Source organism: Hirundo rustica, chromosome 6, assembly GCF_015227805.2.
Source record: "Hirundo rustica isolate bHirRus1 chromosome 6, bHirRus1.pri.v3, whole genome shotgun sequence".
Classification (NCBI taxonomy): Eukaryota; Metazoa; Chordata; class Aves; order Passeriformes; family Hirundinidae; genus Hirundo; species Hirundo rustica.
The window spans coordinates 2,583,554-2,610,938 of record NC_053455.1 but is presented as its reverse complement, the minus strand read 5'-3'; the positions used below and the strand labels follow the sequence as shown (position 1 = coordinate 2,610,938).

At 52.7% G+C, this 27,385-nt stretch overlaps 2 protein-coding genes and 1 pseudogene across 5 annotated transcripts in view; 1 reads left to right on the top strand and 2 right to left on the bottom strand.

Moving 5' to 3' along the window:
* The first annotated feature begins 769 nt into the window (after positions 1–769).
* On the top strand, positions 770–20,239 carry ERO1A (endoplasmic reticulum oxidoreductase 1 alpha). The gene is made up of 16 exons (XM_040066533.1): positions 770–873; positions 7,765–7,884; positions 9,030–9,113; positions 11,317–11,355; positions 12,575–12,651; positions 12,746–12,819; positions 13,467–13,587; positions 13,985–14,022; positions 14,650–14,661; positions 15,803–15,829; positions 16,000–16,092; positions 17,473–17,719; positions 18,573–18,642; positions 18,781–18,867; positions 18,998–19,131; positions 19,843–20,239. Exons 1-16 carry the CDS (start codon positions 787–789, stop codon positions 19,901–19,903), a joined length of 1,371 nt encoding a protein of 456 aa, XP_039922467.1. The 5' UTR covers positions 770–786; the 3' UTR covers positions 19,904–20,239.
* Positions 19,480–27,385, bottom strand: part of GPR137C (G protein-coupled receptor 137C) — a 23,645-nt gene continuing 15,739 nt past the window's right edge. The window contains exon 7 of one of the 4 annotated variants that reach the window (XM_040066535.2): positions 19,480–19,654. In XM_040066535.2, the coding sequence (XP_039922469.1) occupies positions 19,495–19,654 (160 nt within the window). In that variant the 3' untranslated portion in view covers positions 19,480–19,494. Of the gene's footprint in view, positions 19,655–21,687; positions 23,999–25,195; positions 27,360–27,385 lie in introns of those variants that run through there. The other 3 variants (XM_040066536.2, XM_058420863.1, XM_058420864.1) reach the window with 3 other exon arrangements.
* LOC120753827 (splicing factor 3A subunit 3-like) lies at positions 25,196–26,867 on the bottom strand (annotated as a pseudogene).

Genomic DNA, 27,385 nt, shown 5'->3' with positions numbered 1-27,385 from the left:
TTGCAAGTGTTTTATTATTTTTGATAATAAAAATTCTGATTTTTTTTTTTTTTTTTTTTTAAATCTGATCCCCATCTGTCAGCGCAGGCCGGGGAGGGGAGCTGCACCCCGAGGCCTCCCGTTGGCAGCGGGGCCGGGAGAGCGCTGCCGACCCCTGCGATGTCCCTCCGCTGTGAGTCACACCGGGAAGCGCCGCGCTGTCCCCGGGCCCTGCCCGCGGCGTCCCCCGGGCGCTCCCCGCGCCTTCCCCCGGCCCCTGCCCGCGCCTTCTCCGGGCGCTCCCCGCGCCTTCCTCCGGCCCTCCCCGCGCCTTCCTCCGGCCCTCCCCGCGCCTTCCCCCGGCCCCTGCCCGCGCCTTCCCCCGGCCCCTGCCCGCGCCGTCCCCGGGCGCTCCCCGCGCCTTCCCCCCGGCCCTGCCCGCGCCGTCCCCCCGGGCCCTGCCCGCGCCGTCCCCCCGGGCCCTGCCCGCGCCGTCCCCCGGCCCCTGCCCGCGCCGTCCCCCCGGCCCTGCCCGCGCCTTCCCCCGGGCGCTCCCCGCGCCGTCCCCCCGGCCCTGCCCGCGCCGTCCCCCGGGCGCTCCCCGCGCCGTCCCCCCGGGCCCTGCCCGCGCCGTCCCCCGGGCACTCCCCGCGCCGTCCCCCCGGGCACTCCCCGCGCCGTCCCCCCGGCCCTGCCCGCGCCGTCCCCGCTCCGTGCCGCTGCGCTCGTAGCCGCCGGCGGCCGCGCCCCGGGCGGGGCGGTGCGAGCGGGGCGGCCCCTGCGGTGCTGCCGGGTCCGGGCGCGGAGATGGCGGCGGCGATGATCCTGCTGGGGCTGCTGCTGGCTCTGCCCGCCGCGCTGCCCGGCCGAGCCGAGACACGCTGCTTCTGCCAGGTGGGAACTGCCCGGGCACGGCGTGGCGGCGGGATGGCGGCTGGGCTCGTGGAGGGGAGGGGAAGGGGTTCGGATGGGTTCAGTGGCCGGGTGTGGGGTGCCCAGCACGGGAGGTGCTGGGGAGAGACCGGAGGAGGGCACGGAGATGCTCCGAGGGCGGCAGGAGCTTGCCTGTGTGGAAAGGTTGGGGGGATGTTCACTTGGAGAGGAGAAGGCTTCAGTGAGAGCTCAGAGCCCCTTACAGGGCCTAAAGGGGCTCCAGGAGAGCTGGAGAGGGACTGGGGACAAGGGATGGAGGGACAGGACACAGGGAATGGCTTCCAGTGCCAGAGGGCAGCGATGGATGGGAGATTGGGAACGAATTGTTCCCTGTGAGGTTGGTGAGGTCCTGGCACAGGGTGCCCAGAGAAGCTGTGGCTGTCCCTGGATCCCTGGCAGTGTCCCTGGACAGGGCTTGGAGCATCCTGGGATAGTGGAAGGTGTCCCTGGCCATGGCAGCGGGACTGGATAAGCTTTAAAGTCTCTTCTAACCCAAACCATGCCAGGATTCTATGATTCTCCTCCATGCCACCTTAACTGTATTCTGTCCCTGCTCCCATCACAAGAGGGGAGTGCTCCAACTTGTTGAGCATTTCTTCCCCAGCTACCCAGGTGCTCCTCCTGGGATGTTTCAGGGATATCATTGCTATCCCTGGGAGCTGCTTCATCCCCTCTCCTGCCTTGCTGTTCTCCCGGCTCCGCTGTCCAGGAGAGAGCGTGGCTGCTGCAGGCTCCTGCCACCCTGCCCTGCCGTGCCCAGGTGTGAGCTGGGCTGCTCTGCTCCCTACAACACTTCCAGGGTTAATTCCTCTTGTTCTGTGCCAGGTGTGTGTTTCTGTGCACTCAGTGCAGCTTCTGTTGAGATGCAGTAACGACAGAACTGGGTACAGTCCACCAGGCATCTGGATTTAAGGAAGAGATCACTCTGCAGTTCCTTCTGACACAAAGTGGCTGCCCCTGGATCCCTGGGAGGGTCCAAGGCCAGCTTGGACAGGGCTTGGAGCAGCCTGGGGTAGTGGAAGGTGTCCCTGGCCATGGCAGGGGGTGACTGAAGATGGTTTTTCAGTTCCCTTGCAACCTGAATAATTCCTGTGATGAGCACATCTGCAAGATCACAGATGTCTTTAGTCCTTTATTTTGCTGCCTTTAAAAGCAAGAAGCTTTTATAAAGGCAACTCTTGCCATATTAATTTTCTGGTCCTCAACTTCTCAGGAACTGAGAGCGGAGAAAGAAAACCAATGGAATTACACTCTTAGCTTTGGCTTTGCCTTCTGGGGCGGCTCTCGACACTTTCAGCTTCCTGTGGAAACGGTAGATAAAAGCTCTGCTGATAAAGCATTGAAAAACGTGCATTCACATTCTGGATCTCTGCGGGGTTTTTCCTTGCAGCTTCCTGCAAGCAGAGAAGTTTGTCTCCTAAGGACTGAGTGTTGAGTCAGGAGTGTGGAATGGGGTAAGGAGCCGTAACCACTGAGTGAACTGGCACTGTGGCCTGGCAGTGACTGGCAGGCTCTTTTCCTTGGGCTGGAGGAGCTTGGCGTGGTGCTTTGTGCACTGTTGGGTTGTTGCAGCACACTCTTCATTCTGTGCAGCAGCGTGGTTTTCCCTACAAATGTTTAGGTCAGGATTTTTTTTGTTACCTTTAGGAAAAGGTGTCGTGTGGGGCAGCATTTCTGAGCCTTTCTAACCACCCAGCCTTTTAAATCACACCCGAGGGCTGCCTCATCTTTTGGTTAAAAACAATCCTCTGATCCTCTTGTGCAGAACTGGTCTGGTGGTTTTTATTTGCCACCGAAGAAAATACAGGGGCAGCCTCAAATGATCTGGTTTGCCCTCCTTTGTTTAGCTGCTTGAAGGCCTGGTCCAGCTCTTGGTGTCCTCCTGTGAAGCATCTCCTGCTGTCTCATGAGGTGCTCAGGGGAAGAAGCCTCCATGTGGGGTGGCTGGGAGAGCTCTGACTCGTCTGTCAGCCTGTGCTGGGACAGTAGAAAGGGGCCACTTCTGGGAGTGCTGCTCCAGCAATATTCCAAGTGCTGACTTCAGCAGGCCGTGATTCTGGGATGGGTGTTGCACTCCTGTCTGTCTGCACCCAGGGCAGTGCCTCACCTGTTTTTTGTCACTGTTATTTTACCTCCCTTCCTCAGAGACCAAGCAGCCCTGAAAGTTTTGTTGGAAACATCCATCTGTTGCTACCAACACTTGCGTTTCAAATACTGTTTTCTGCTTCCCAAGCTCCGATTAACGCTCCAATATCAAAATCCCCTCAAACTCTGCAGGCAGCTCATCCCACCCCCCTCGAGATATTCCTGTTTGCATCACAGCTTTAGTCAGCCGTGCATGTCTGCTGTATATTCCTGGTAATTATTGTTCATTTGCTGTTTGCAGGCTGATGCAGCTGCATTAAGGATGTGCTGCAGGTGTTTGGCAGACGGGGATTTTGCCGAGGTTTCCGGTCTGGCCGAGGGCTGGTTCCCTTTGGGAACGTTTCTGAGGGCAGGATGCTGTCATTAGGGGTGAGGCTGGGCATGGAGGGTTTCCTCCTTGCTACCTGGGCAGGCTTTCGAGCTGTGCTCGCGTTCCTCTTGAATTGGTGTTTGCTACCCGGCAGCCTCCAGGGCAGGAATTCATCCCTAGCACGGTTCCCAGTTTCTCTGGAGCAGCTTCAGGAGGAGTTTCCAGGTGGAGGAAAGATCTTTGGAGATAGATTCTGCCCCTCTGCTCTGCTCTGGGTGAGATCCCTCCTGGAATACTGTGTCCTGCTCTGTGGTCCTTCCAGAGCAGGAAGGGCATGGAGCTGTTGGGGCGAGTCCAGAGGAGGCCACCAAGATGATCAGAGCAGCTCTCCTGTGAGGAAAGGCCTGGGAGAGTTGGGATTGTTCAGCCTGGAAAGGACAAGACTTCAGGGTGGCCAAATTGTGACCTTCCTGTACCCGAAGGGAGGTGACAGGAAAGATGGAGAGAGAGGATTTACAAGGGATGGAGTGCCAGGACACAGGGAAAGGCTTCCCACTGCCAGGGGGCAGGGATGGATGGGAGACTGCAGGAATTGTTCCCTGTGAGGGTGGTGAGACCCTGGCACAGGTTATCCAGAGAAGCTGTGGCTGCCCCTGGATCCCTGGAAGTGTCCAAGGCCAGGCTGGATGAGGCTTGGAGTAACTGGGATGATGGAAGGTGTTCCTGCCCATGGCAGGGGTGGCACTGGATGGTCTTTAAGCTCCCTTCCAACCCAGACCATTCTGGGATGTTGTGACAGCCCTTCAGGCCCTGTGGTTTGACCCCATCCTGAGGCTCCCACGTGAGATTCGCTTCTGTGTGAGTTCTGGAAAACTTAGTCCTTGTTTTTTGGGCAAAAGATGGGGATGAAGCGCCTGGAATGGCAGATAATGCTTCCAGGGCAGGTGCAGGAATGGCTGTCCTCAGCTGGCTGCCAGCAGCTCGCTCCAAGTGCACTGGCAAGGATGAAAGGGAAATCATTTCAGAGAGTCATAGAATATCCCGAGTTGGAGGGGACCCACAAGGATCATGGAAGTCCAACTCCTTTGTGCCAGGAAAGTTCTGCTGAGGGAGCAGGGGAGGCACCTGCTCACCGCCAGCCTGGGACTGCTGTGGCTTGTCCAGAGGAGCAGGCAGTGCCAGGGAAGTTGGTACAGGCTAAACCCAACCCCTCAGCCTCTGTGGCACTGCCTTCCCTGTGCCTTATTTTTTATTTTATATTGTTTTCCTTCTTTCCTGCCCGGCCGTGGTGCGGGACATAGCGAGAAGAAATCCCGAAATGCGCTGCTCAGGGGATGTTCCTGTGAGACTCCAAAAGATGTGGGAAGAGCAGCCTGGACAGGAGGCTGGGCTGGAGGGGAAGGAGGATGAAGCAGAGGCCAAGCCCAGGGATTGCACAGTCCCTGCCGTCGCTGTTCCCAGCACACGAGGCGCGTCCGTCCGAGTTCGGGATTGCGAGCACGTCACCCCGGGAGCTTACTCAGCACCCGGAGCCGCTCCTGCCGCGTCTGTCCCGGCGGCTCCCTTGCATCTCTTCCCGGTGGGAAAGCCCAGCCCTGCCCCTCAGCCTCCTGCCAGCTTCTCACGCCCAAGGCAGGTGGAGCAAACCCCCTCAGCCGGGTGATTCACGGGGCCGGCGAGCACGTGGCACGTGTTGGGACTGGTGTATCTCAAACACCTGCTCTCACTGGCACGGGCCGAAGGTGTAGGTGAATGTTTTGTTTGTGTTGTGGAAGTGTTTGGAGGTACCACCCACTGGAGGGCACGTTTGGCACGTGCCAGTGCTCAGCCGCTCTGGCAGCAGGAGGTGAAGTCCCAAACCAAGTGAGGGCTGAAAAATGGGTTCTGGCGTGGTCGTGGAGCAAGAGGGAACCTCTGAAATGAAGCCCAAGTTCTGCCAAGTGATCTGACACCTGACGCTTCCCCGAGCCTTCAAGTGGCTCAGCTTAAAGCTCTTCGCTGGGAGCATCACTGGGGCTTTCAGGAGGGCTCTGAGGAGCCTCAGCTTCAGGATGTTCTTGGTGCTGCTTCTCTTCTGTGCTGCTTTTGCTAGGCTGGGCACACACAGGTTGGGAAATCGCCCATTTCTGCCCAGTCCAGCTGAAATCCTTGGAGGAAGAAAGCCTGAGCAGAGGTGGAGTTTTCTCATCTCTTCCCCTTTGCCCCTTGCCCACACAGGTGTGTTCAGGGTGACCCTGATGCCACCAATCAATTGGCATTTGGAGGGCTCCAAAGCACGGCCCCCATCCAGTCCTAAGGATTTGGGGATCACCTGCAATGCTTCGCTCTGGATTATATTCGGGGTGAGGTTGGTTCTGGTTTGGATTGGTCACCAGACGTTAACAAAAACAGACCTGGCCCAAATGGTGCTTCCAGTGGGGGGTTGGTGGCAGCTCCGGTGTGCCCAGGGATGTCATTCCTTTGGAGTCACATCTTTGTCCAGCGTGGGTACAGAGGGCAGCTGAAGATTATCCCCAAATCTTTTTGTAGGCCACTTAGAGACCCAGCCTTTTTTAAGCTTCCTGCCTTGAAGGATGCCAAGATTCCAGGAAATAAAAATGTGGTTGGTTGGTGGCTTGCTGCGGTTTCTCGTTCTGATGTTTGTTTCTTCTTTTTCCTTTTTTTTTTTTTTTTTTTTTTTAATGTATATATAATTTGGAAACAGCTTTAAATTGGGTAACTGGATTAGCAAATTGCTGCTGTTTATTTTTACAAGGGTGATTCAGGTTAGTGGAAATCTTAAATCACTGTTAATCTTCATTGCCATGCACAATGCAGGACAGAATCCAGTAGATGTGTGAGGGTGACACACTGAGCTTCAGCGTAAACACTTAAAATATGAGTGAGCCTCCAGATCATGCTGCCTCAACAAAACAGAGTTGTTGCAGCAGGGTAGGGAATTCTGGCTATTTTTTCCCCCCACCTCCCCATTTCATGTGACTCTGTGCTCCATTTCTGCCATCCTCCTCTCAGCTCCATTTCCACGGTGGTGAATATAATGGTTTTATTTAAGTTGTTGTGTAGCTCTTGCTGAGTTATGAGGAGCAGCGGAGGGAGCTGGGAAGGGCTGAGCCTGGAGAAAAGGAGGCTCAGGGGAACCTTGTGTCTCTGCACAACTCCTGACAGGAGGGGACAGCCGGGGGGATCGGGCTGTGCTCCCAGGGAACAGGGACAGGAGGAGAGGGAACAGCTTCCAGTTGTAACAGAGGAGGTTTAAATTGGATATTAGGGAATATTCCTTCCTGGAAGGGTTTGTCAAGCCCTGGCACAGCTGCCCAGGGCAGTGCTGGAGTCCCCATCCCTGGAGGGATTTAAAAGCTCTGTGGATGTGGCACCCTGGGACACTGGGCAGCACTGGGGGAATGATTGAACTCAGTGATCTGAGTGATTCCGGGATTCTGTGATTTCCCCAAGCACTCACTGGGGGCGTGGGGGAAGCAAAACTACTTCTGTGTTGAGCAACTTTGTCATCAGCCAGTAATGGATGAGTCAGGAAACCACAGCTGAATTTGTACTCCTTCTTTCTTCGTTTTGTTTTGTTTTTTTTTTGTTGTCTTCGGGGCTTACACAAAGCCAGTTGAGTTGTTCAGGATGATGCAAGGGGGATCCATCGGATTTAGAGCAGATGCTCTCATGCCAAATGTCTCTCTGAGGCGAGCAGAGGGGCTGTTGCAGTTTATCACACAATCCTGGAATGCTCTGGGTTGGAAGGGACCTTACAGCTCATCCACCTTCCACTGTCCCAGGCTGCTCCAGCCTGGCCTCAGACATTTCCAGGGATCCAGGGGCAGCCAGAGCTGCTCTGGGAATTCCAGCCCAGGCAGGAATTCCCAATTCCCAATCTCCCATCCCTCTGGCAGTGGGAAGCCATTCCCTGTTTCCCATCCCTCCATCCCTTGTAAATCCTCTCTGTCCATCTTTCCTGTCAGCTCCTTCAGGTGCTGGGAGGCTGCACTTACGGCAGCCTGGAGCCTTCTCTTCTCCAGGCTGAACAATCCCAGCTCTCCCAGCCTTTCCTCTCAGGAGAGCTGCTCCATCCCTCTGCCAGCTCGCTGTGCTTCTGATCACACCCAATCAGTGGCTGCTCATTAACAGCGAGGGCTTTCACTGTGTCATCGTTGGTCCCATCTGCAAACTCCAGCTCTCAGCTCCTGTTGTCCTGCAGGAATTGTTTCCTGAGGCTCAGCCGGGATAGGGAACCTGAGCTGGCAGCCCATGGCTCGCTGCTCTCACCGGGAAAAGGAAGGAAAAGGGTGAATTTTTTATTGTCTGCAGTGTTAAAAAGTTTGTGTTTGATTTGGTGGTGGTGGTGGGTTTGATTTTGGTTTGATTGTTGGGGTTTTTTTTCTCCCCCAAAGGTTACTGGTTATTTAGATGACTGCACCTGTGACGTAGAAACCATCGATGCCTTCAACAACTACAAACTTTTTCCCAGGCTGAATGAACTGCTGGAAAGTGACTATTTTAGATACTACAAGGTAATTTTCTCCTACAAGAATTGTATTTATCTGTGTGCTGCTGTTTTTGTTTGTTTTTTTTTTCTATTCTCCTGTGGACTCATTGCTGATCTTTTTAAAATCAGACACCTGCATTTTAACCCTGATGCAATGTACTTTTAAGAGGACTTCAGAGATATTTTCTTATCCATTTTTCCCTCCTAAGAAACACGTTAATGAGAGGACTTTGCTGAGGTGTGATTTAAAGGTGCTGATGACCAGTGATCCATAATTAGAGGATTCACGGTGACTCCGTGGAAAACCTGGATTAATTACAGACACTCAGAATGCTGTTGCTGCCAGACATTCCATGGGTTAGATTCCGTGAGGTGGATTCTGCTCCCATTCAGTCGGAGTCCCTTTATCCCCCTCTCTTCCCAAACCCACCAAATCTTGTTAAATGTTAATCGTTTCGGAAGAATGATACTTGATATCATCTCACGGAAGAGAAAAATTGGGATTTGTTAAAGAAGCTCACGTCCTTTCTCCTTCCAGGGTTGGGATTTGTAACAGAAATACTGAGATTGGGCTGAAGGAAGCGTAGAATCCTGGAATTCCGGGATGGTTTCATCCAGTGCCACCCCTGCCGTGGCAGAGACACCTTCCACTATCCCAGGGTGTTCCAAGCTCTGTCCAAGCTGGCCTTGGACATTTCCAGGGATCCAGAGGCAGCCACAACTTCTCTGGGAATTCCAGCCCAGCCAGGAATTCCCAGTTCCCAATCGCCCATCCATCCCTGCCCTCTGGCAGTGGAAGCCATTCCCTGTGTCCTGTCCCTCCATCCCTTGTCCCCAGTCCCTCTCCAGCTCTCCTGGAGCCCCTTTAGGGGCTCTGAGCTCTCCCTGGAGCCTTCTCCTCTCCAGGTGACATCCCCAGCTCTCCCAGAAGAGAACATTTTGGAATTCTGGAAATGTCTTTGTGGGAAAGCGCCAGCAGAAAGGATGCAAGCAAGGAATAAAAAGATGGCCTGTGCTGATAACGAGGTTGTGAGTGCTGTTCTCAGTCCGGGTCACCAAGGAGCTGCCGGTGTGGGAGCAAACCAGTGCAGGCCACGGATTCCCGTTGGCAAACGGGGAAGCTCGGCTTGGCTGCGTGTGGTATTGAAGAGGGTGATGTGTTACCTGCAGGTGAACCTACAGAAACCTTGTCCCTTCTGGGAGGACAACAGCCACTGTGGGATGAGAGACTGTGCTGTGCAGCCCTGCCCCTCCGTGAGTACCAAATCCCTTCTTTTCCATATTTTTATTGTTGTTATTAGTATTATTCAGCTTTTGCAGACCAAGAGGAAACAGCAGACAGGTGACTGGATGTTGTTATTTAGGTGAAGCAAAACCCGGGCTCTGATGGGTCTTTTCGTGGGTGGCCAGAAGAAAGGCCAGAAAATACTCAATTCTGAAAGTTTCAAGACAGCCTGGGGTTTTAATTAGCTGACCCTCTGCAAGCAGCCAAAAACTTCTCCTGGTCTTTTTTTTTTTTTTTTTTTTTTTAATTATTTTTTCCATTAGTAAGTCGTTTTTTAGGGCAAATCCATTATTTATTTTTTATTTTTTAGGGCAAATCCATTATTGTTTTTGTGCTGATTGACAGAACTTGACCCTGTTGCCCGTGAGCTGCGCTGTGATTTAGTTTTGGCTGATGAATTTGACCAAGAGGTTTCCAGCCCTCTTCTTGTAGGAGAAATGGCTCTACAGCATCCTTTTGCCAAGGGCACTCTTGTCCCTGTGTCCTGGACAAAAGGGTTTTGTGCCCTCAGCTGTAAGAAAACATCCTGAGTGCAGATATCTGCCCAAAAAGAAGGGGGTGAGAAGGTGAGGGAATCACAACTTGGTGGCTGCTGGTCCTTTTGGGGACATTTCGCGTTTAAATTAATGAATTTAAAATTAATTTAAATTAACATTAAAGGCGTATTATTTTTGTTGTTGACAGCCGGCACAGACTGACTTTCTCCCATACTCTTGGGTTCTAAAATGGAGTGATGATTTTTTTTTTTTTTGCCTCAAAATAGCCCTAAATGTTGTTTAAATAATTTTTCTTCCTTAAAAAAAAATAAATAATCTTTATTTGGTAGTGATTATGACTAATGTGATGGAGTTACGTTGCAGTTACCTAAGTTTCAGCTGGAAGTTGTTCTTATTTTAACAGCTGACTCTCCCTGCCGTCCTTAATTATTTTGATCCGGGTCCTTTTTATCCCGAAATCAATAAAAAGAACTCCAGGTGCTCCTGTAGAAGTGGTTCTGTTGCCTTTCCTGCTCCTGGAGGAAATGGGAGCTGAGGAGAATTTTGGCGGGGGTTGGTTGGCAGGGCTGACATTCCGTGCCGGAGCGGTCAGAGGGAAGTTTGGAATCGCAGGTACCAGGGGCTGGCAGATCCGAACATCTGAGGAGGCACCTGGGCTCCTGCCAGCAAGGTGATGCCAGACCTGGGCTGAGCAGAGCTCCTCTGGAGTTTGTGTTGGCTTCCCCAAATTCCTGCTTGGACAAGCAAAGCAGAACCCGACGTAGCAGCTGTTGGAAGGTTTGCAGACCTTTGGAGAAGAGGAATCTTGCAAGGCAAAAAAAAACAACAACAAAAAAAATCAAAATAAGCCTCTAGGAATGTTGTCGGGGGCTTACCCCAACACTGAGGTGGTTTCAGGGTCCTTGCTCCCCTGCACAGCTCCGAGCCGAGCCGAAGGAAGAGACGGAGTTCTCAGGTTTAGATTTTTCAGTGTTGCATATTTCGTTTATTGTTTCTTATCTTACAATTTTCTCGGAGTCCGACAAGATGTTCGCAGCTGCATGGATTCCTCACGTCTCCCCCCGAGCTGGGCTGTCCTTATCTTTTATACTAATTGCTACGTATTCTTTATTTACTATTTCTTACCAATGTCTATCACTATTACTAAAAAGGTCATCTTTACTTTGACCCAATCCTCACTAACTACTTTGTGCCAACGTCACTGCAGAAATGGAGTGAGGGAAGGAGAAGGAGAAGGAGAAGGAGACAACGCTTCAGATTCTCCATCTTGTCCCCATTCACTTCAATGCTAGGAACCTAAAACTATTATTTTCTCATTCTGTGATAAGCTAAACTACTATTTCTCACATTCTTGTGGCCTGTAAACCTTCTCTCAGTACAGGAAGTTTTTCCCATGGACTGGGATCAAAGCCAGTGTCTCTCTGAGCTCTGGGCTGGGGTCCCAGACCCCCTGCCCAGGTCCCTGACCCTCCAGGGCAGCCAAAGGAATGCCCTGGGCTCCAACAGAATGTTGGTTGTGCTCGGGCTGGGGAGGAGTGAGGAGTTGGGCGTGTTGCAAGCTGAGTGTTTTGGTCACCTTGTCACCTCTGGCAGCTGTGGTGACGTCCCAGACCTTCCCCAAAGACGGGGCTCAGAGGTCTCCTCAGCCCCACAAGCGCTTTGCTTTGTCTTTCAGGATGAAGTCCCTGACGGGATCAGATCTGGAAGTTACAAGGTGGGTGTAACAGAAGGAGCACGAAGGGATGAGGTTTGTTTTGGGGTTCAGTTTCGTGCCAGAGAACTGAGAAGGTTGGAAGAGACCTCTAGGATCATCTGTCACCCCACCACCCCCGTGTCCATCACTAGCACAAGTCCTCAAGTACCACACCCACGTGGGTTTTGATCACTTCCAGGGGTGGGAACCCCACCATCACCCTGGCAACCCTTTCCATGAAGGAATTTCCCCTAATATCCAACCTAAACCTCCCCTGGCCCAGCCTGAGGCCGTTCCCTCTCCTCCTGTCCCTGTTCCCTGGGAGCACAGCCCGATCCCCCCGGCTGTCCCCTCCTGTCAGGGACTTGTGCAGAGCCACAAGGTTCCCCCTGAGCCTCCTTTTCTCCAGGCTCAGCCCTTTCCCAGCTCCCTCAGCCTCTCCTGCTGCTCCAGCCCCTTCCCCAGCTCCGTTCCCTTCTCTGGACACGCTCCAGCCCCTCAATGTTGTCATGAGGGGCCCAAAACTGCCCCCAGGATCTGAGCATGGGTCAGCATTTGTCAGGATGCTCTCTAGGCCTAAATTTTTACTCACTTCAAGTGCTTGGGATGGCCCAGAGCCTCTGAGGTGGCTGTCCTGGCTGCAGGAATTCCTGGCCCTACTCCAAGAGCAGGTGTCAGCAGGCACACGAAGCTCCTGGCCCGAGCCCCCGCGAGACTCGTCACCGCCGCGGGATCCTGTGGATGTCTGCAGGCATCCTGTGCAAACACAGCCTGGGCTGAGGCCTGAAAGGGTTTGGTGGGGCTTTGAAAATATCCTTCCCTCCTGCCAGCTCTCGCTAGCTCAGTTATTCAGGGGTTTTAGGGAAATATAGTTCAGAGAGACAGAATAAAGATTTCAAAAGAGTGGCTCTCACCCCCAGCTTCCATCCAGGCTTTATTCTCGAGGTGATGTTCCAGGAGGCCGAGGAGAGAGAGAGAGAACCAGGAAGAAACAGGGGTACATCTAGTTTTGGGCCAAGGAAAGATATTGGCCCTGAGCCAATAGGGTCAGGGGTATGTATGATGGGGAAAAGGGGTTGAACTACATAGCACAGGCTTCAGGGGGACTCTGAGGGGAAAAAACCATTCCTCAGAAGAACACAACACGGCTTCACCTGGACAGGGGCTAAATACAAACAGCAGAACCGTTTCCTTTTTAATCCTCGTTTGTCCCTCCCCACGCCTTCGCTTTCCAACCCAGTACTCGGAGGAAGCCAATAACCGCGCTGAGGAATGTGAAGAGGCCAAGAGGCTCGGAGCCGTCGACGACTCTTTGAGGTTTGACTCCTTCTGCCGTAATCCTTGCCTGTGCTGAAGGAAAGCTGGGATCAGAGCTCTCCCTGAGCCGTTTTTCCCCCCACGTTTCTTGCAGCAAGGAGACGCGGCAGGCGGTGCTGCGGTGGGCGCAGCACGACGACTCCGCCGACAGCTTCTGCGAGGCTGATGGTATGGGGGGGCCTGGGAGAGCTGGCAGGGCTTGCAGTGGGACCTGAGCACTTCTGCAGAGCGTTAAATCATGGGATGGCTTGGGTTGGAAGGGGCCTTAGAGCCCATCTTATTCCATCTTGTGCTTTCCGCTGTCCCAGGCTGCTCCAAGCCCTGTCCAACCTGGCCTTGGGCACTGCCAGGGATGCAGGGGCAGCCACAGCTGCTCTGGGAGTTCCAGCCCAGCCCCTCCCCGCCCTCCCAGGGAGCAATTCCTTCCCGAAATCCCTTCCACCCCTGCTCTCTGGCAGTGGGAAGCCATTCCCTGTGCCCTATCCCTGCAGTTCCTGAGGCAGAGCTCCTCTCCCATTTCACGGAGCCTCTTCAGATCCTGGAGCGTTGCTCTGAGGTCTCCACACAACCTCCTCTCCTCCAGGCTCAACAGTTCCAGGCCAAAGTGTAACATTTCAGCAAAACAGCCTTTCTGCTCCTTTCCACGCCCCCCTGACCTCAGTATTTTGAAAATAATTCACAGATACTCCTGATAAAGCTCCCTCGCCCCTCAGGCTGTGTTTAGCAGGGCGGGGAAGAGGTGGCTGGATCAGCTTTGGCAGATGTCCTTTTCCCTGGGAACGTGGCTGTCGCTGACCCAGCGCTCTGCTCCGCAGACATCCACTCTCCTGACGCTGAGTACGTGGATCTGCTCCTGAACCCAGAGCGTTACACCGGCTACAAGGGGCCGGACGCCTGGAAAATTTGGAACAGCATTTATGAAGAGAACTGCTTCAAGTAGGTGCTTTGGGGGGACAAATCGCAGTGCTGATCGGTGCCGAGGGGCAGAGATGAATCCTCCTCCCCCTGCCTTTGCTCCAGTGCCTGTGCAGGGTGGGATACGCCAGGGCCGAGTCACGGTGGTTGTCCCAAAGAGAAGAGATTTGAGTTTTCCTGCCTGTTTTTTTCTAAAAATAAAAGAAGAAGAAATCATCACCAAAACCCCACAGAAACCCACATTTTTGCTCTATCCTTTCCTTTCCTGAGCAAAGCTAAAGCATGGAAGGGGCTTTGACATCCCCTCAGGCTGTTTGCAGAATTAGCTCCTTCTGCTCTTCTCTGTTTGTGCACACAAGAGACAGTAACTTATTTACATCTCTTATTTAAATGATTTTTTTTTTTCCCCCCCTCCTAGGCCTCAGAATGTAAAAAGACCTTTGGCATCTGGCAGAGGTGAGTCATTTATTTATCTCACTGAGTGGGTTAGTGTGGGTGAGCTGATCCCAGCTCCAGGGACAGTAAATGTTCTCTGAGCTCCTTCTCCTGCTGGATGGGAAACATCTTGTAGCTCTTGACCTAGTGTAGAATTCGATGGCACCCGGAAGTGGGCTTTTCTAGCATCCATTGTGGGAAAAAAAAGAATGTCTGATCTTCCACTCCTGGAAAAAATGTGAGTTTTGGAGGGACTGGGAGCAGGATCTCCTCATTTTGGAGGAGGATTAAATGATGGAGGTGTTTATCCGCCTTCTCTGACCCTGCTGTGAAGGAGTGGCTCCTCTCCTGCTGAAGGAGATGTCCAATGTCCCTGGGAATATCAGGTTTTACTTCCTTTGCAAATATTGATCCCTGCTGCGTTGGGCAGCACCGTTGCTCATCCGGTGTCCTCACTGCTGCACTTGGAGTTTTGAGTGTTCAGAACATTTCCAAAACCTCCCTGGAGAGGATCCTCCTCTTGTCAGAGCAGATGAACAGAGCAGTGCTTGTGCTTTGGAGCTTAATTTTGGTTGTGTGCAATGTTTTTATCCTCTTTTTCTCTCTCTCTCTCTCTCTCCCTCCACCACTTGTGCTTTTTTGCACCAGGAGATGACGGAGGTGAGTGGCACTGTTTGTTTTCACTGATAACAGAAACAAATGGGGCGTCTTTATCCTGCTGGCACGGGCTGTGCCATTAGATAATGCACCTGCTTAGCAAAATCATTCGTCAGGCAAAACCAGAAATTAAAGTCTTGGCATCACAGAAAATCCTGAGTGGGATCACAAGGATCGTCCAGTCCGGCTCCTGGCCCTGCCCAGACACCCCAACAATCCCACCCTGGGCACCCCTGGCAGCGCTGTCCAAATGCTCCTGGAGCTCTGGCAGCCTTGGGAATGTCACCATTCCCTGGGGAGCCTGGGCAGTTCTCTGGGGACAGAACCTTTCCCTGAAATCCAACCTCAACCCCCCCTGGCACAGCTCCAGCCCTTCCCTGGGTCCTGGCCCTGGTGAGCAGAGGGGAGATCCCTGTGAGCTCCCTATCGCTGCCCATCCTCATGGGAAGGGCTGAAAAAGTCCACCAGCATTATTTTAACAGCACAAGTCCAGTTTGAAGGCAGTCACTCAAGTGTGGGAAGCCTTGGGGACCAGGAATTGTCCTGGGGTTTTGGGGTTTTTTTTTTCAGTGCTTATTGCTGAGGAAGCTTTGAACAGACTCATGATCCCAACAGAGCTGTAGGAGCTGGGTGCCCAACTCCCTCAGGCCCTGGGAAGGGCTTTTCCCTGGAGTTCTCTGTTCTCCACAGCACCTTTTTGCCTCCAAAGCATCCCCAGATCCTGATCTCCAGATCACTTCCATGCACAGAGCAGTGAAACCCTGACTCGTGGGATTCTACACGCTCGGTTGCGCTCTGTGGTTTTTTTTGGTTGGTCGGTTTGTTTGTTTTATAAAAATATCCCTCTCCCCACTCTGCCCAGAAGAGGAAAGCAATCCCTGCTCCTTGTTTTTCCCTTTGTTCTGCCCCTCCCCAGCCCCTTGGGGAAAGCCCACGTGGTGTTTTGAGCTGCTGCCGTGCCGCGTTACAGAAGCAGCAGTCACAAGGCTGGGCAGGAAAACTCTTCCCATGCTCTTTTAATGCTCCTTTCCCCACTTCTGCAAACCGGAGTGGGCACAGGGTCCCCTGGGGCCGGCCTGGCAGGTGGATTCAGGGCACCAGGCTTGGGCTCTACCCTCACTGCCGTGTTTTCCTTTCTTTCCAGGGCACACCTTTTACAAGTGGCTCAAAGGTAATCCTCGGTCTGAACGTGGTTGCTCTTCCTGGGATGGACAGGAAAAGGCCAGGGAGTGGGTGGGATTCGTGGCCACTCTCAGTGGGCTGAGATTCCTGCCCCCCAGCCAGGAGGATTGAAAATCCAGTGGGTGCTTTCAGTGTCTTCAGCTGCCCTTTCCTTTGCAGGGCTCTGCGTGGAGAAAAGAGCTTTCTACAGGCTCATCTCTGGTCTCCACGCCAGCATCAACATCCACCTGAGCGCCAGGTACCTCCTGCAAGGTAAATCCTGCTTCCTGCCCCAGCTTTCCTGCCTCACTCCAAAGCTGACGCCTCCATGGCTCTGCCTGGAGCCTGTTCCAGCAGGATTCCTGCCTGTCTGTGCCCTTCCAGCACCCAGCTTGTGTAACAGGGTTAGGGATGCAGCTGCCACACGCCTCCACGCCTGACAGGGGCTGGGCCAGGCTCTGCTCAGGATTTCCAGCACATGTTCCCTCTGTCCTTCCTCCAGGGTTATTTTGGAGTGGGTTTCTAGCTGTGGGTCAGGGCTGTCCCTTCCCAGCCTGGTTTTGGGAGGGTCAGTTCAGGAATAACCTCATCTGGACTGGGAATCACAAGGCCATTGATCCATTTCCAGTAGCCACTCCCATTTCCACTTCCATTTCCACTCCTACTTCCACTCCCCCTCCCACTTCCACTCCCATTTCCACTCCCATTTCCACTTCCACTCCCATTTCCACTTCCACTCTCATTTCCACTCCCATTTCCACTCCCATTTCCATTTCCACTCCCGTTTCCACTTCCACTCCCACTTCCACTCCCATTTCCACTCCCCTTTCCATTTCCTTCCCTTGCTTTGGTCCATAAATACCTGTCTGAGGAATCCCAATTTCAAGCCTGGGCTTGAAAAATCAAGGTGATAGCTGTTGGGATTTGGGCATTATTTACTTCAAATCATTTAGATTTAACTAAATAATTGTATTGAAGTGTCTACAGCCCACTTGGACCTCACCTCGATGGGAGTCAGGCCGGGTTGGAGTTGGGAGAAGGAATAATGTGGGAAACATCACAGGCAAGGGATGAGTTTGGGCTGCAGCATCAGCTTGGTATGACTTTTATACCTTCCACTATATGTTTTGTAAAATAATCTTCAATACATGGTAAAATGAGGAACAGAAATATTCTTTGAGGGCTTGAAAATGGAAAATAGAGGCTGGTTTTTTCCATACCATCAGGAATTCTCCTAAGGTGTCCCGCTTCGTTAGGAAGTTTCAGGAATCACCTGAAAAAAGTCTGCAGGAGTTGTGGGTTGGTTTTTTTTTTGTTTGCTGGGGTTTGAATTGAGTTACAATCATGCCTCCCTTGAACAATTTTCAGGCAGAATTTCCTCACTGCAAGGGTTGGCAAGCATTGGAAAGGGCTTCCCGGGGATGTGATGGAATCACCATCCCTGGAGGTTCAAGGAGTGACTGGACGTGGCACTCAGAGGTTGAACTTGGGAGGTCTTTTCCAACCTTAATGATTCTGTGGTTTTGGGTCAGTGGTTTGGAAAAGCTGGGATCTCCCCGGCTGGAATCCCATTTCAGCATTTCCCTGGAGGGAGGAGATGAACCAGAGCTGAACCTCTCCCCCTCACGCCTTTGGGGTTTGTTTCTGTCTCAGACACGTGGTCGGAGAAGAAATGGGGCCCCAACGTCACGGAGTTCCTGCAGAGGTTTGATGGAGTGCTCACCAGTGGGGAAGGGCCCAGAAGACTCAAGAACCTTTATTTCCTGTACCTGATCGAGCTGAGGGCCCTCTCCAAAGTGCTGCCCTTCTTTGAGCGCCCGGGTTTCCAGCTGTACACCGGGAATAAAAGCCAGGATGCAGAAATGAAACACCTGCTGCTGGAAATTCTCCATCTGGCCAAGTAATTGCACTCAGGACCTGGGGACAGTGGCTCTGGCACCGTCTCTGAGTGTGCTTAACCTGACCATGTAAAGCTCCTGGAAAGGCAGGTTCTGGGCTCTTTCCTGGAGTGATTTGTGCAGCAGAATCGTAGAAACGTGGAAGGGTTTGGGTTGGAAAAGACCTTTTTAAAGGTCATCTAGTCCAGCCCCCTTGCAATGAGCAGGGACGTGCTACCAGCAGTGTAGTTTTGCTGGGGAGACATTAATATCTGTATGCAAATTGCAGAATTTGGGTAATTAGTCCCACAGTTTAATAGCCTCGGCTGCCTTTTGGGTTTAGCAGGATTGAATTTAATAACTGCCTACGTGTCAGCCCTAAAATTGGCTACCTGTGTGACTCATCTGTGGGATACCAGGCCTGGCTTCTTGTTTGCAGCTAGAAAAACATCCTAAATATCTTGGTAACAGAGGTTTGGGTTGTTGGATGGAGTTTGGAGTGAAAGGAATGGAATATACAGGAACCAGACAGAAATGGGCGTCTCCTAAAGTGGTCCATGTTTGATTTTATCTTGTCACCCTCCTGTGCTTCTGTCTGTCAGAAAACAGACTGAAATTGCTTAAAAACCATCCAGCAATTGCTGAAAATGTCTCCAGGGTGAGATGCCAGCTCAAATTGGAAGAGGAAATAACAATCCCAGGGTGGTTTGGGTTGGAAGGGACCTTAAATCACCTCATTCCGTTCCTTGGGGTTGGATGTCGGATTTAAACACCTCTGGAGACGTCCAGTGGCTCCCACCTCTGTTCATGCCCACCCCTGACTGCAGCCATCCAACCAACCAGGGCAGAAATCAAACTCTCATCGTTCCCTTCCAGGTCTTTCCCGCTGCATTTCGATGAAAACTCCTTCTTTGCAGGGAATAAAAAGGAAGCTGCTAAACTGAAGGTAATTTCTGACCCCGCTGCAGGAGGCTTTTCCCTCCCTCAGTCCCACTGAATTCCAGGATTAATTTGGAATAATACCTGGAATGAGCCCTAATTAGTGCTCCTATGACCAACATGAATGCCTTTTTTTTTCCCCCAGGAGGAATTCAGGCTGCACTTCAAGAACATTTCCAAGATCATGGACTGTGTTGGCTGCTTCAAGTGTCGCCTGTGGGGGAAGTTGCAGGTGAGATTTGGCAGCAGTGCCTGGGAGCTCTGGTGCTGGGACTGGTCCCTGGACACCAACCAGCTCCTGGGTGCAGGTGGAGGGAGGTTTGGATGCTGCTGTTCAAGGATCCTCTTTGATCCCTGCACAGACACAGGGCTTGGGCACAGCGCTGAAGATCCTCTTCTCGGAGAACCTCATCGAAAAGATTCCCGAGAGCGGCCCTTCCTACGGATTCCAGCTGACCAGACAAGAAATTGTGGCCTTATTTAACGCCTTTGGCAGGTGAGTTTGAGACTTTTCCCCCAGCTTTTGTGTAAGCTGCTGTGTTACGTCAAGTTTCAGCTCTAATTTCGGTCAGCTCTCCGCAGTTTTGGTGGGGACTCCAGCTCTTGTCGGTCTGATACCAGGTGTTGCTATGGAGTACGACAACCGGAATGAATGAAAACGTTCTTTATACTCCACATTTTTGTAGGGAATTCAAGCACTCCTGCTAATATACAAAGAATTTCATTATTTTTAAGGGGCTGTGTGACTCTGTCCTTGTCCCAGGCAAGGGCTGCTTTCCTCAGGCCTCTCCACCAGTTCACTTCCCGTGGCATTTCGCAGGAATCCATCAGCCCAGCCTCTCTGGATGAGGAGTTTTTGTCAGCAAAGGAGGACAGCGAGGCCTTCAGGAGGGGCTTTCAGGACACTCTGGTTACACACGAGCTCTTTGTGATGTTGAGAGAACGGGAGTTTCTGGCAAACAGGTTTTTCCAAGGATGAGCTCCTTAACGTCCTGTTCCACTGCGATTCCCTGTGTTTGCTTTAAAGAGAGGCAGGGGAATTGGTGAAGGGCCTGGTTGTAACCTCAACCTAATTTAGCTTGAATTCCAAATCTTCCCAAGAGCTGCTCGAAGCTCTGCTTGATAACACCCCCTTTCTCCCGGATTTTAAATAATTCACTGCACGAACGTTGCTGTAACGGTTCCCTTTTGCTTTCCTCACGCACAGGGTTTCAACCAGCGTGAAAGAACTGGAAAACTTTAGGAATATCTTACAAAACACGCGGTGAATTCAGTGGAGAAAGAGAGATTTGAGGACAAACACCATCATTCCACCACTCTGACTTAAAACCACGGAAACCACTCGCTGGGCCTGCTGTCCCATGATTGTCTGTAACCTGCTGAGGAGATATTTTGTACAAGGGAAAAAAACCAAAAAAGCTATTTTTATTTTGTATAAAAGCGGGGACTATATGTAAATTTTATTTTATATATCAGAAGATCATTTGGAATAACTCTTGGAAATGCTGCTGTGCTATTTGGATGGATCAGACCCATGTGGCCTTGCCTTTGGAAGCTGGAGGCAGGGCAAGAACTGCGCCATTGAATAAATTTGGGGGAAATTCCTTGTCTGCTCCGTCATTCCAACCAGCCCCTCACTCACAGTGAGCCTACGCCGACGTCCTGCTGCATGAAAAAAAACCCCAAACTTCGAGGGATTGTAGGAGCTGCTGATGTCCCAAGGTGAATTCTTCTTGTGGGATCAGTTCCTGGTGCAGGGAAGATGCACCAAAGGAGGATCACGCTGGAGGAGCCTCAGCTGTGCCAGTGTCCTACCCCAATCCCGGCCTTCCTGCCCCTCCCAGCCCGTGCCAAGTGGGTTTGGCCTCTCTGGGATCCTCTCCCTGCAGGCAGGGCTAAAATGGGAAAGGATGCGCTGGGCACGGAGCTGCTGCTCCTGGGAGGTGGCACCGAGTGAGGTGCAGGGGAATTGTGCTGCTCCGAGGCCAGGCAGAGAGCAGAGGTGCTGGGAGAGGGCAGAGGGATCCTCCTGGGCTGGGCACACCCCATGGATCCTCCTCAGGGATGGGGCCAGCCTTGGCTGCACCGTCCAACACCCAGCACTGCCGCAGGGACAAGGGACAGGCTTGGGTGTGGGCAGTGCTGCTGGAAAACAGAGCCCCGGGGCTGGAGCTGTGTGAAAAGCCCTCTGCTTTGCACCCCAAAACCTGGGGAGAGCAGGGAGAGGCAGCGTGTGCTCCAGCAGAGCTGCTGCCCTTTGGCTCGAGGTGTGGATGTGGATAAACCTGGGAAAGGAATAAAGGAAGCTGCGGGTCTGGGGGTGGGGGTTCAGCTCTGTGCTGCTGGGGCTGGAAAGGACAGAGCACAGCCGCAGGCCGGGAGTGTCTCCGAGCAGCCCCGGGAGCTGCGGTTGGCGCTGTTTGAGCACCCTGCACCTCACAAAACGGAGATACAGAATCACGGCAGAGCCTGCCTGAGCTGGGAGCGGTCCACAAGGGTCGTGGAGTCCAACTCCTGGCCCTGCACAGACCCCCAACAATCCCACCCTGGGCACCCCTGAGAGCGTGTTCCAAACACTCCCGGAGCTCTGGCAGCCTCGGGAATGTCACCATTCCCTGGGGCAGTGCCCAGCACCCTCTGGGGGAAAGCACCTTCCCCAAATCCAACCTAAACCTCCCCAGGTTCAGCTCCAGCCGTTCCCTCGGGGCTGCAAGCAGAGAAGCAGTGGATAAACCCCCTGTGCCACCCCCAGCTCAGCCCTCAGTGCCCATCCCAGAGCTCCCAGCCCCGTGGCAGCAGAGCAATCGGATGTGCCAGGTGCTGGCAGGGCACAGGGGATCACAGGGCCACACCTGAAGCTGGCTGCGTCACCCTGGGAGCCATCCCAGCACAGAAAATCCTTTTTTTTTCTTTTTTTTTTTTAATTTATTTCAACAGAGTAGTGCTTGGTTACAGTTTAGTGAAGAACAAATAGGTACATTCATTGGCCACAGCTCCCGGGGCAGCAGCTGCTGCCCGCCTGCAAAGCCAGAACACTGTTAAACCATACCAAAAAAAAAAGAAAATTAAAAAAAAAAAAAAAATCCCAAAAGAAAGTTTAACAAAAGGCAACTATGCATTAAAAAAGTCCTTGTAACTTCTCAGCTATAAATTACTTCAGTAAAACACGGGACCGGCCCCGGGAGGAGCGGTCAGTTCGGAATCCACCGGACAAAGGAGTAAAACCCAAACGCTTGGCCAGCCGCTCAGGGGTCCATCAGCAACGAGGCTCACTGCCCTGACCTGCCATCCCAAATAATCCAGGAAGATCGTAGTGTGGGTGTGTGCTTCAGTGCAAGAGGAACAATGAGCCTGTAGCCCTTGGATTTTGTAGGTTTTTTTAATTTTTTTTTTAATTTTTTTTTTTTTTTTTTCGCACTACACTCCTTTCCCTCGAAAGTAAAACTTAAAGTGCTCCTAGTGCTTTGGAATTTAAGCAAGAACAGGGGCCGCGAGTGTCACTTGCTGTCTTTGGAGACTTACGGGAGGAGCAGAAGGAAGGGTGACAGTGCCATCGCCAGCTCTGCCATGAGCCAAGCAGGGATTGAGATGGAGCAACCTGTTCCTGCCGGGACACAGGGGAGCAGCCGGCGTGGAGCCCGGGCTCAGGGACTCGAGCGAGAGATGTGCCGAGAGTTGCCATCTTTGCCTTCTCCAAAGGAGCAGCAGGACTTGTTGCTTTTTTGGGCCGGCGCGAGTGCAGGGGGCGAGCAGGGAGAGCGCAGGCCACGGGCAGGGGACAGGGCAGTGGGACAAGTGACACCGAGCTCAGCACAGCCCCAGGGGCGAGGGGGCCAGGCTGGAGAGGAGAGGATGCGCCGGGGCTGGGCTTTGTCTCACAGCTGCCCCGGGCTCCCTCCAGCTCCCAGGCTGGTGTCCCAGCACAGCTTTCCCTGTCCCCCGGTGTCACCCCGGTGTCACACCGGCGCTGGAGCAGCCCCAGGCAGGTTAAAAGCAGTCCCAGGGTGGATTTGCCTCACGGTCAGAGCAGCTCCCTCCCCTCACCGGTGCCTTTATCCAAAGCTGCTCTGCTCATCCCCATGTCTGGCTCAGGGACAAGCCAGGAATAACACCAAGCCTCACCTCCAAAGAGCCCAGGCCAGGTCAGACTTGGCTATTTTGGTTAAGGAAAGACAGGGGGACCCGTCCCAGCCTGAGCCAGCACTCCCACCCTGGGCACTCCAGAGCAAGGAGCCCAAGGATCAGTTCCCTGTGGTTCCTGCCCCTTCCCTCTCCAACAGCAACGTTCCACAGGCAGCCACGCACCCCCCTGCACCTCAGCGGGGACCCAGCAGTTCACATTCACTTCAGGTTAAAACTCTCGGTTATCTGCTAAATGCAATTTAATACTGAGGGGGACGAGGGGAGCCCCACCGTGGGCAACGAGGAGGGGGAGCAGGGCCGCTCCCAGCACCCAGGGGTGCAGCAGCCCTGGATTCACACACATTCCTGCACACGCACTCCTGCTGAGCCAGCTCCAGCCCCGTCCCTCTGCCAGGGGCCAGCAGGAGCAACTGACCTCACACAGCTCTGAGCCACAGGCCCAGGTGGGACAGGGCAGCAGCCAGGTGGGAGCAGCAGGCAGAGCAAGAGCTCCCCGAGGCCTCAGCCAGCCCCGCCAGGTGGGAATATGGCACGGTAAACTCGAGCATCCAGCGCCGGGGGCCCTGCCCGCACAGAGCTCCCCGCTCCCAGGGAGGCAGGATGCAGAGTCCTTCAGGGAACACGTCTTTGCAGGAAGACAGTGCCTCTCCCAGCTCTGGATGTGCAATTAAAAGAGTTAACTAGAACAGTCTCAGGCCAAGCACAGCCCGAGCAAGATTCGTTCCTTCCAAGTGTGCAGATAAAAGTGCAAATATGCATTTGATGTTTCTTTTCTAGTGAGGAAGCTCTGGTGCATTTAGCTGCCAACATCTTGAAGACCAGACCAAGGAGAAAAAAAAAAAAAAAAAAAGCTTCCAGAGAGTTCAGCTTCACTTTGCTACATGGTACCTTAAAGTCACAGTTCTCTGACTTAACTCTGCCCGCAGCCCTGGGCTCAGTCCCGCGCGCCGCCGCGGCAGGTAGTGGAATGTTTGTGTCATGAGTTAGATGCTTCGGGGGGAGAGGAGGAAAAGAGGAAAACCAGGTTACAATCCTATACACGAGTGCCACTCCGGGAAGAGAGGGAGCCTCCTCAGTTCTGTGGGGCGGGGTGGGAGCTGTGGTGGTGGTTGATCTCCGAGCCGCCAGCGGCGCAGAGCAAGGGCGCGCTGTCCGCGGTGCTCCCGCTGTCGGTGCCAGCCAGGGAGCCGTAGCAGCCCGAGCACTGAGGGGCGGCCAAGCTGCAGGAGAGACAGAAAAAAAAAAACAGACTGAGGGGTGGCCAAGCTGCGGGAGAGACAGGGAAAAAAAAAACAAACCCACAACAAAACAGGCATGGATTTTTTAAGGGATGAATAATTTGTCTCCTCCAGACTTCTGCTCCCAGCACTGGTCAGGGTGTTAAGTTTGAAGGCAGAATATCTCCAAGGAACTTGGCTTTGATGAGACAGCTACAAGGAGAAGAGCACCAGCCCCCACAGAACTGCTCACTACACCCCTGGGCAGCAAGTGAGGTGTTGTAGACAGGTAGGAAAATTATAAAAGAAACACCTTATGAAATCAGGCCTCGCTCTGCTAAAATTGCCAAAGCGGGCCTGTCATTTCTTCTAAGTGCAGCCAACAAGCAATTTGCAAGTTCCCATGTGAAGCTATTTTGAGAAATGAGAAGTTCCTTTAACACAACCATCTATTCTGAGGGTGAAAAACAAATGCACCTGTGTAAACAATGAGATTTGTCCCATGAGAAGCCACAAAGGAAAAATGTGAACAGATCTAGAGAGAGAAAATTTGATAGACATATACCATAGCCCTTACTGACCGTTCTCACTGTATTGCTGACCAGTTCGGTTTAACACAGCGCCCTCTGAGATTTCCTACAAACACGAGCTTTGTGAAAAAAGAATTGTCTTTGTGCATGAAGAAAATGGAAGTCTCGGCTGATTTATTCCAACTTATGGTGACCCCGAAGACGCGATCGACGCGAGACCAACAGCCTGTCGTGAAAGGAGAAGGTGAAACGAGCCAAGCCCACCGCAGGACCGGGCAGCGAGACGGGATTTAGAGACGGAATACAGGAAGAGCGAAGGCAGCCCGGAGCACGGCTGGCAGCGAACAGCAGCCTGCAGCGAGAGGAGACGCAGCACGCGAACGCAAGCACCGGCAGCATCGCTGGCCGCAGGGTCAGCACCAGAAGAAATTCCAGCAGCGAGAACAGGACGGTGCCACGGAGTTTTCCTTTCCCTAGCTGGCGGCAGTGGCGGTGTGGGGTGGCTCAGCCCTCCTCACCTCTTTTTGGGGCGGTGCCTGCCCAGCACTTGGGACCAGCTGATCTATATCTAATTGCTGTTCATCCAAGAGACCCGCTGCAGATATGGGACAGCACGGCGGGCCTCCCCCCGCCTTGGGGCGCAGCAGCTCTGTTCCTTTTTTTTTTTTTTAATTACAATGACTTCGTTTCTCAAGGTATTTATTAATATAAAACAACGTCACAAGTCTAAAGGGCTTACTGGAAAGAGACTCTATAAAGTATTCTGGAAATCTATATTCATGCACAAACAAAATCCAGACAATGAAGAAGTCAGAGCTGCTGCCAGATCCACTCTGTGCAGAGGTGTGATCCTTTACCTGGGGACAGCTACAGCAGCCCTTGGCGCTTCAGGTCTTCCTAGGTCTTTTAATTCGCCACATTCCCACTGGAATCCTCATATTCCTCCTCGGTATCAGGCTGCCACATCTCTGGAGTATTTTGCTGTTTCAGCTTTGCCCACAATGAGACTGGATCCTTAATCTGTGTGACGTTGGTAAAGCGGGCTGTGTTGGGAATGCCCAGGCACCGCATTCCATGGGCATTTCTCCACTCTGCAAAGTGCCTCTGGAACGCCTTAGGCCCTCGGTAGGTGTAGTTACCACAAATCTCACAGTTGTAGCTGATGCTCAGACCATGGAGTTTATACAACGTGTATGGGATGGGCTTCCCATCCCAATCAAGAGGCAGATTTTTAGGGTTATAAATTATTTCATTTTCTTCATCTTCACTCTCTGCTCTTCCTTCTCCTCTCTCTCCTCCCTGGTCCGCACGTGCTTACGCTGCACGTTCTCATGGGTGAGGCATCTCTGTTCCCCAAGAACTTGCACATACTCATAAATCTAAGCTTCCATGAACACAAGATCTTTACTTCTTTCAGTGTCTCTTTTGCTTCCTTTTGTCTTTGGATTCTTGGCAAAAAAGGAAGGATCCAGCGATTCCAGGGATTTGCCTTTCGTGCTAAAAAGCCTCTGAGCATGCTCCACCAGAGCCCCAAAGCCAGCAAAGCTGATTTTACCCTTCCCAGTCCCAGGGAGGCCAATTCCCCCCAGGAGGAGAAGGTCAAGAGGTCCAAGTGGGCACCAGCATAGGTGAGGGCACTCCTGGTCTCTTTCGGCCAGCTTGGGAATCTGCCGTTCTCCCACTTTTTCTCAAACTCTGTCTGAATTCTCTCAAAAAATTAATTCTGGTCTAGTAATGGTTTCACTCGATCTGTGTAATCCTGCAGGTACGCAAGGAGCATTTCAAGATACCTTTTATATTCGGCATTTTTTCTCTCCTTAGGAATATCAAAGAGCTGGTCAAATGTGGATAAGCAAGTGATGTAATCCAATTTCTCTGATGATTTCAGGTTAGCGTACTTGAGGTAACAACCATGCAAATCCAAGTACCGTCCGTACCCTTCCTCATCTGTGAACTCCACCCTATTCTGAGCTTCTTCACTCGGGTTGTCTCTGGCCTTCAGCAGCTCCTCAAACTCCACTGACACAGGAACACAGATCTCATTTGGGTGCTTCCGGTGAAGTTCCATAATTTGCTTCAGTCTGTTGAAACCGCAAATTCATTTAGCCTGGAAATGGCACTGAGTTCTTCCTTAAGCGCGTCGTCCTCGTCGTCGTACAGGTCCTGCAGGTTGCCACTCATTTCCATGTACCTGTGCCACTCATTTCCATGGCCTGGGTGCAGTGGTCTGAGTTGATCTTGTCATGGAGCATGGACTTCTTGGTGAGCATCTCCTTCACCATCACATCCAGGAGCCGCTTCCACTCCTCATGGTACCGCTGCTGCTCCAGGATCATCTCCATCCCACACGCAGCTTCCACTACCTGTGGCTCTCCTCCCAAGATTATTTGCAGCAATAAATTTTAAGTTCTTAACCAAGCCCTATAAACTTGAATTTTATCTGCAGCAGTTCTTTAAAGTTTAGAAACAATCAGCTCACAAAAAAAAAAAAAATACTGCTGAACAAAGTCAGGATTCAACCTGACACCCTGTTGGTGTTGGTGTTGGTAGCAGTCTGAGTAAACGGTGGCTGCAGTTCTCCTGCAGTGACAGATGTGGTTCTGTTGAAGGTGTCATTTCCTCTGCAGCTCCCGTGGTGCTGGGATGGCTCCGGGGTTCCTCTGGCAATCCCGTGCACACGGGCTGTGCTGCTGTTCCCAGGGCCAGGTGTGATCCAGCCGGGAATGCCGGGCTCCTCCCCTGGCTGCAGCATCTCCCGAGGGAGGATGGAATTGTCTCGGCCCTGCAGTGAGCCTGGATGGGCCAGGAACAGCAGAGACCCCCTGGAGGGAGGACTGGTTGTGGAAAAGATAAAGAACAC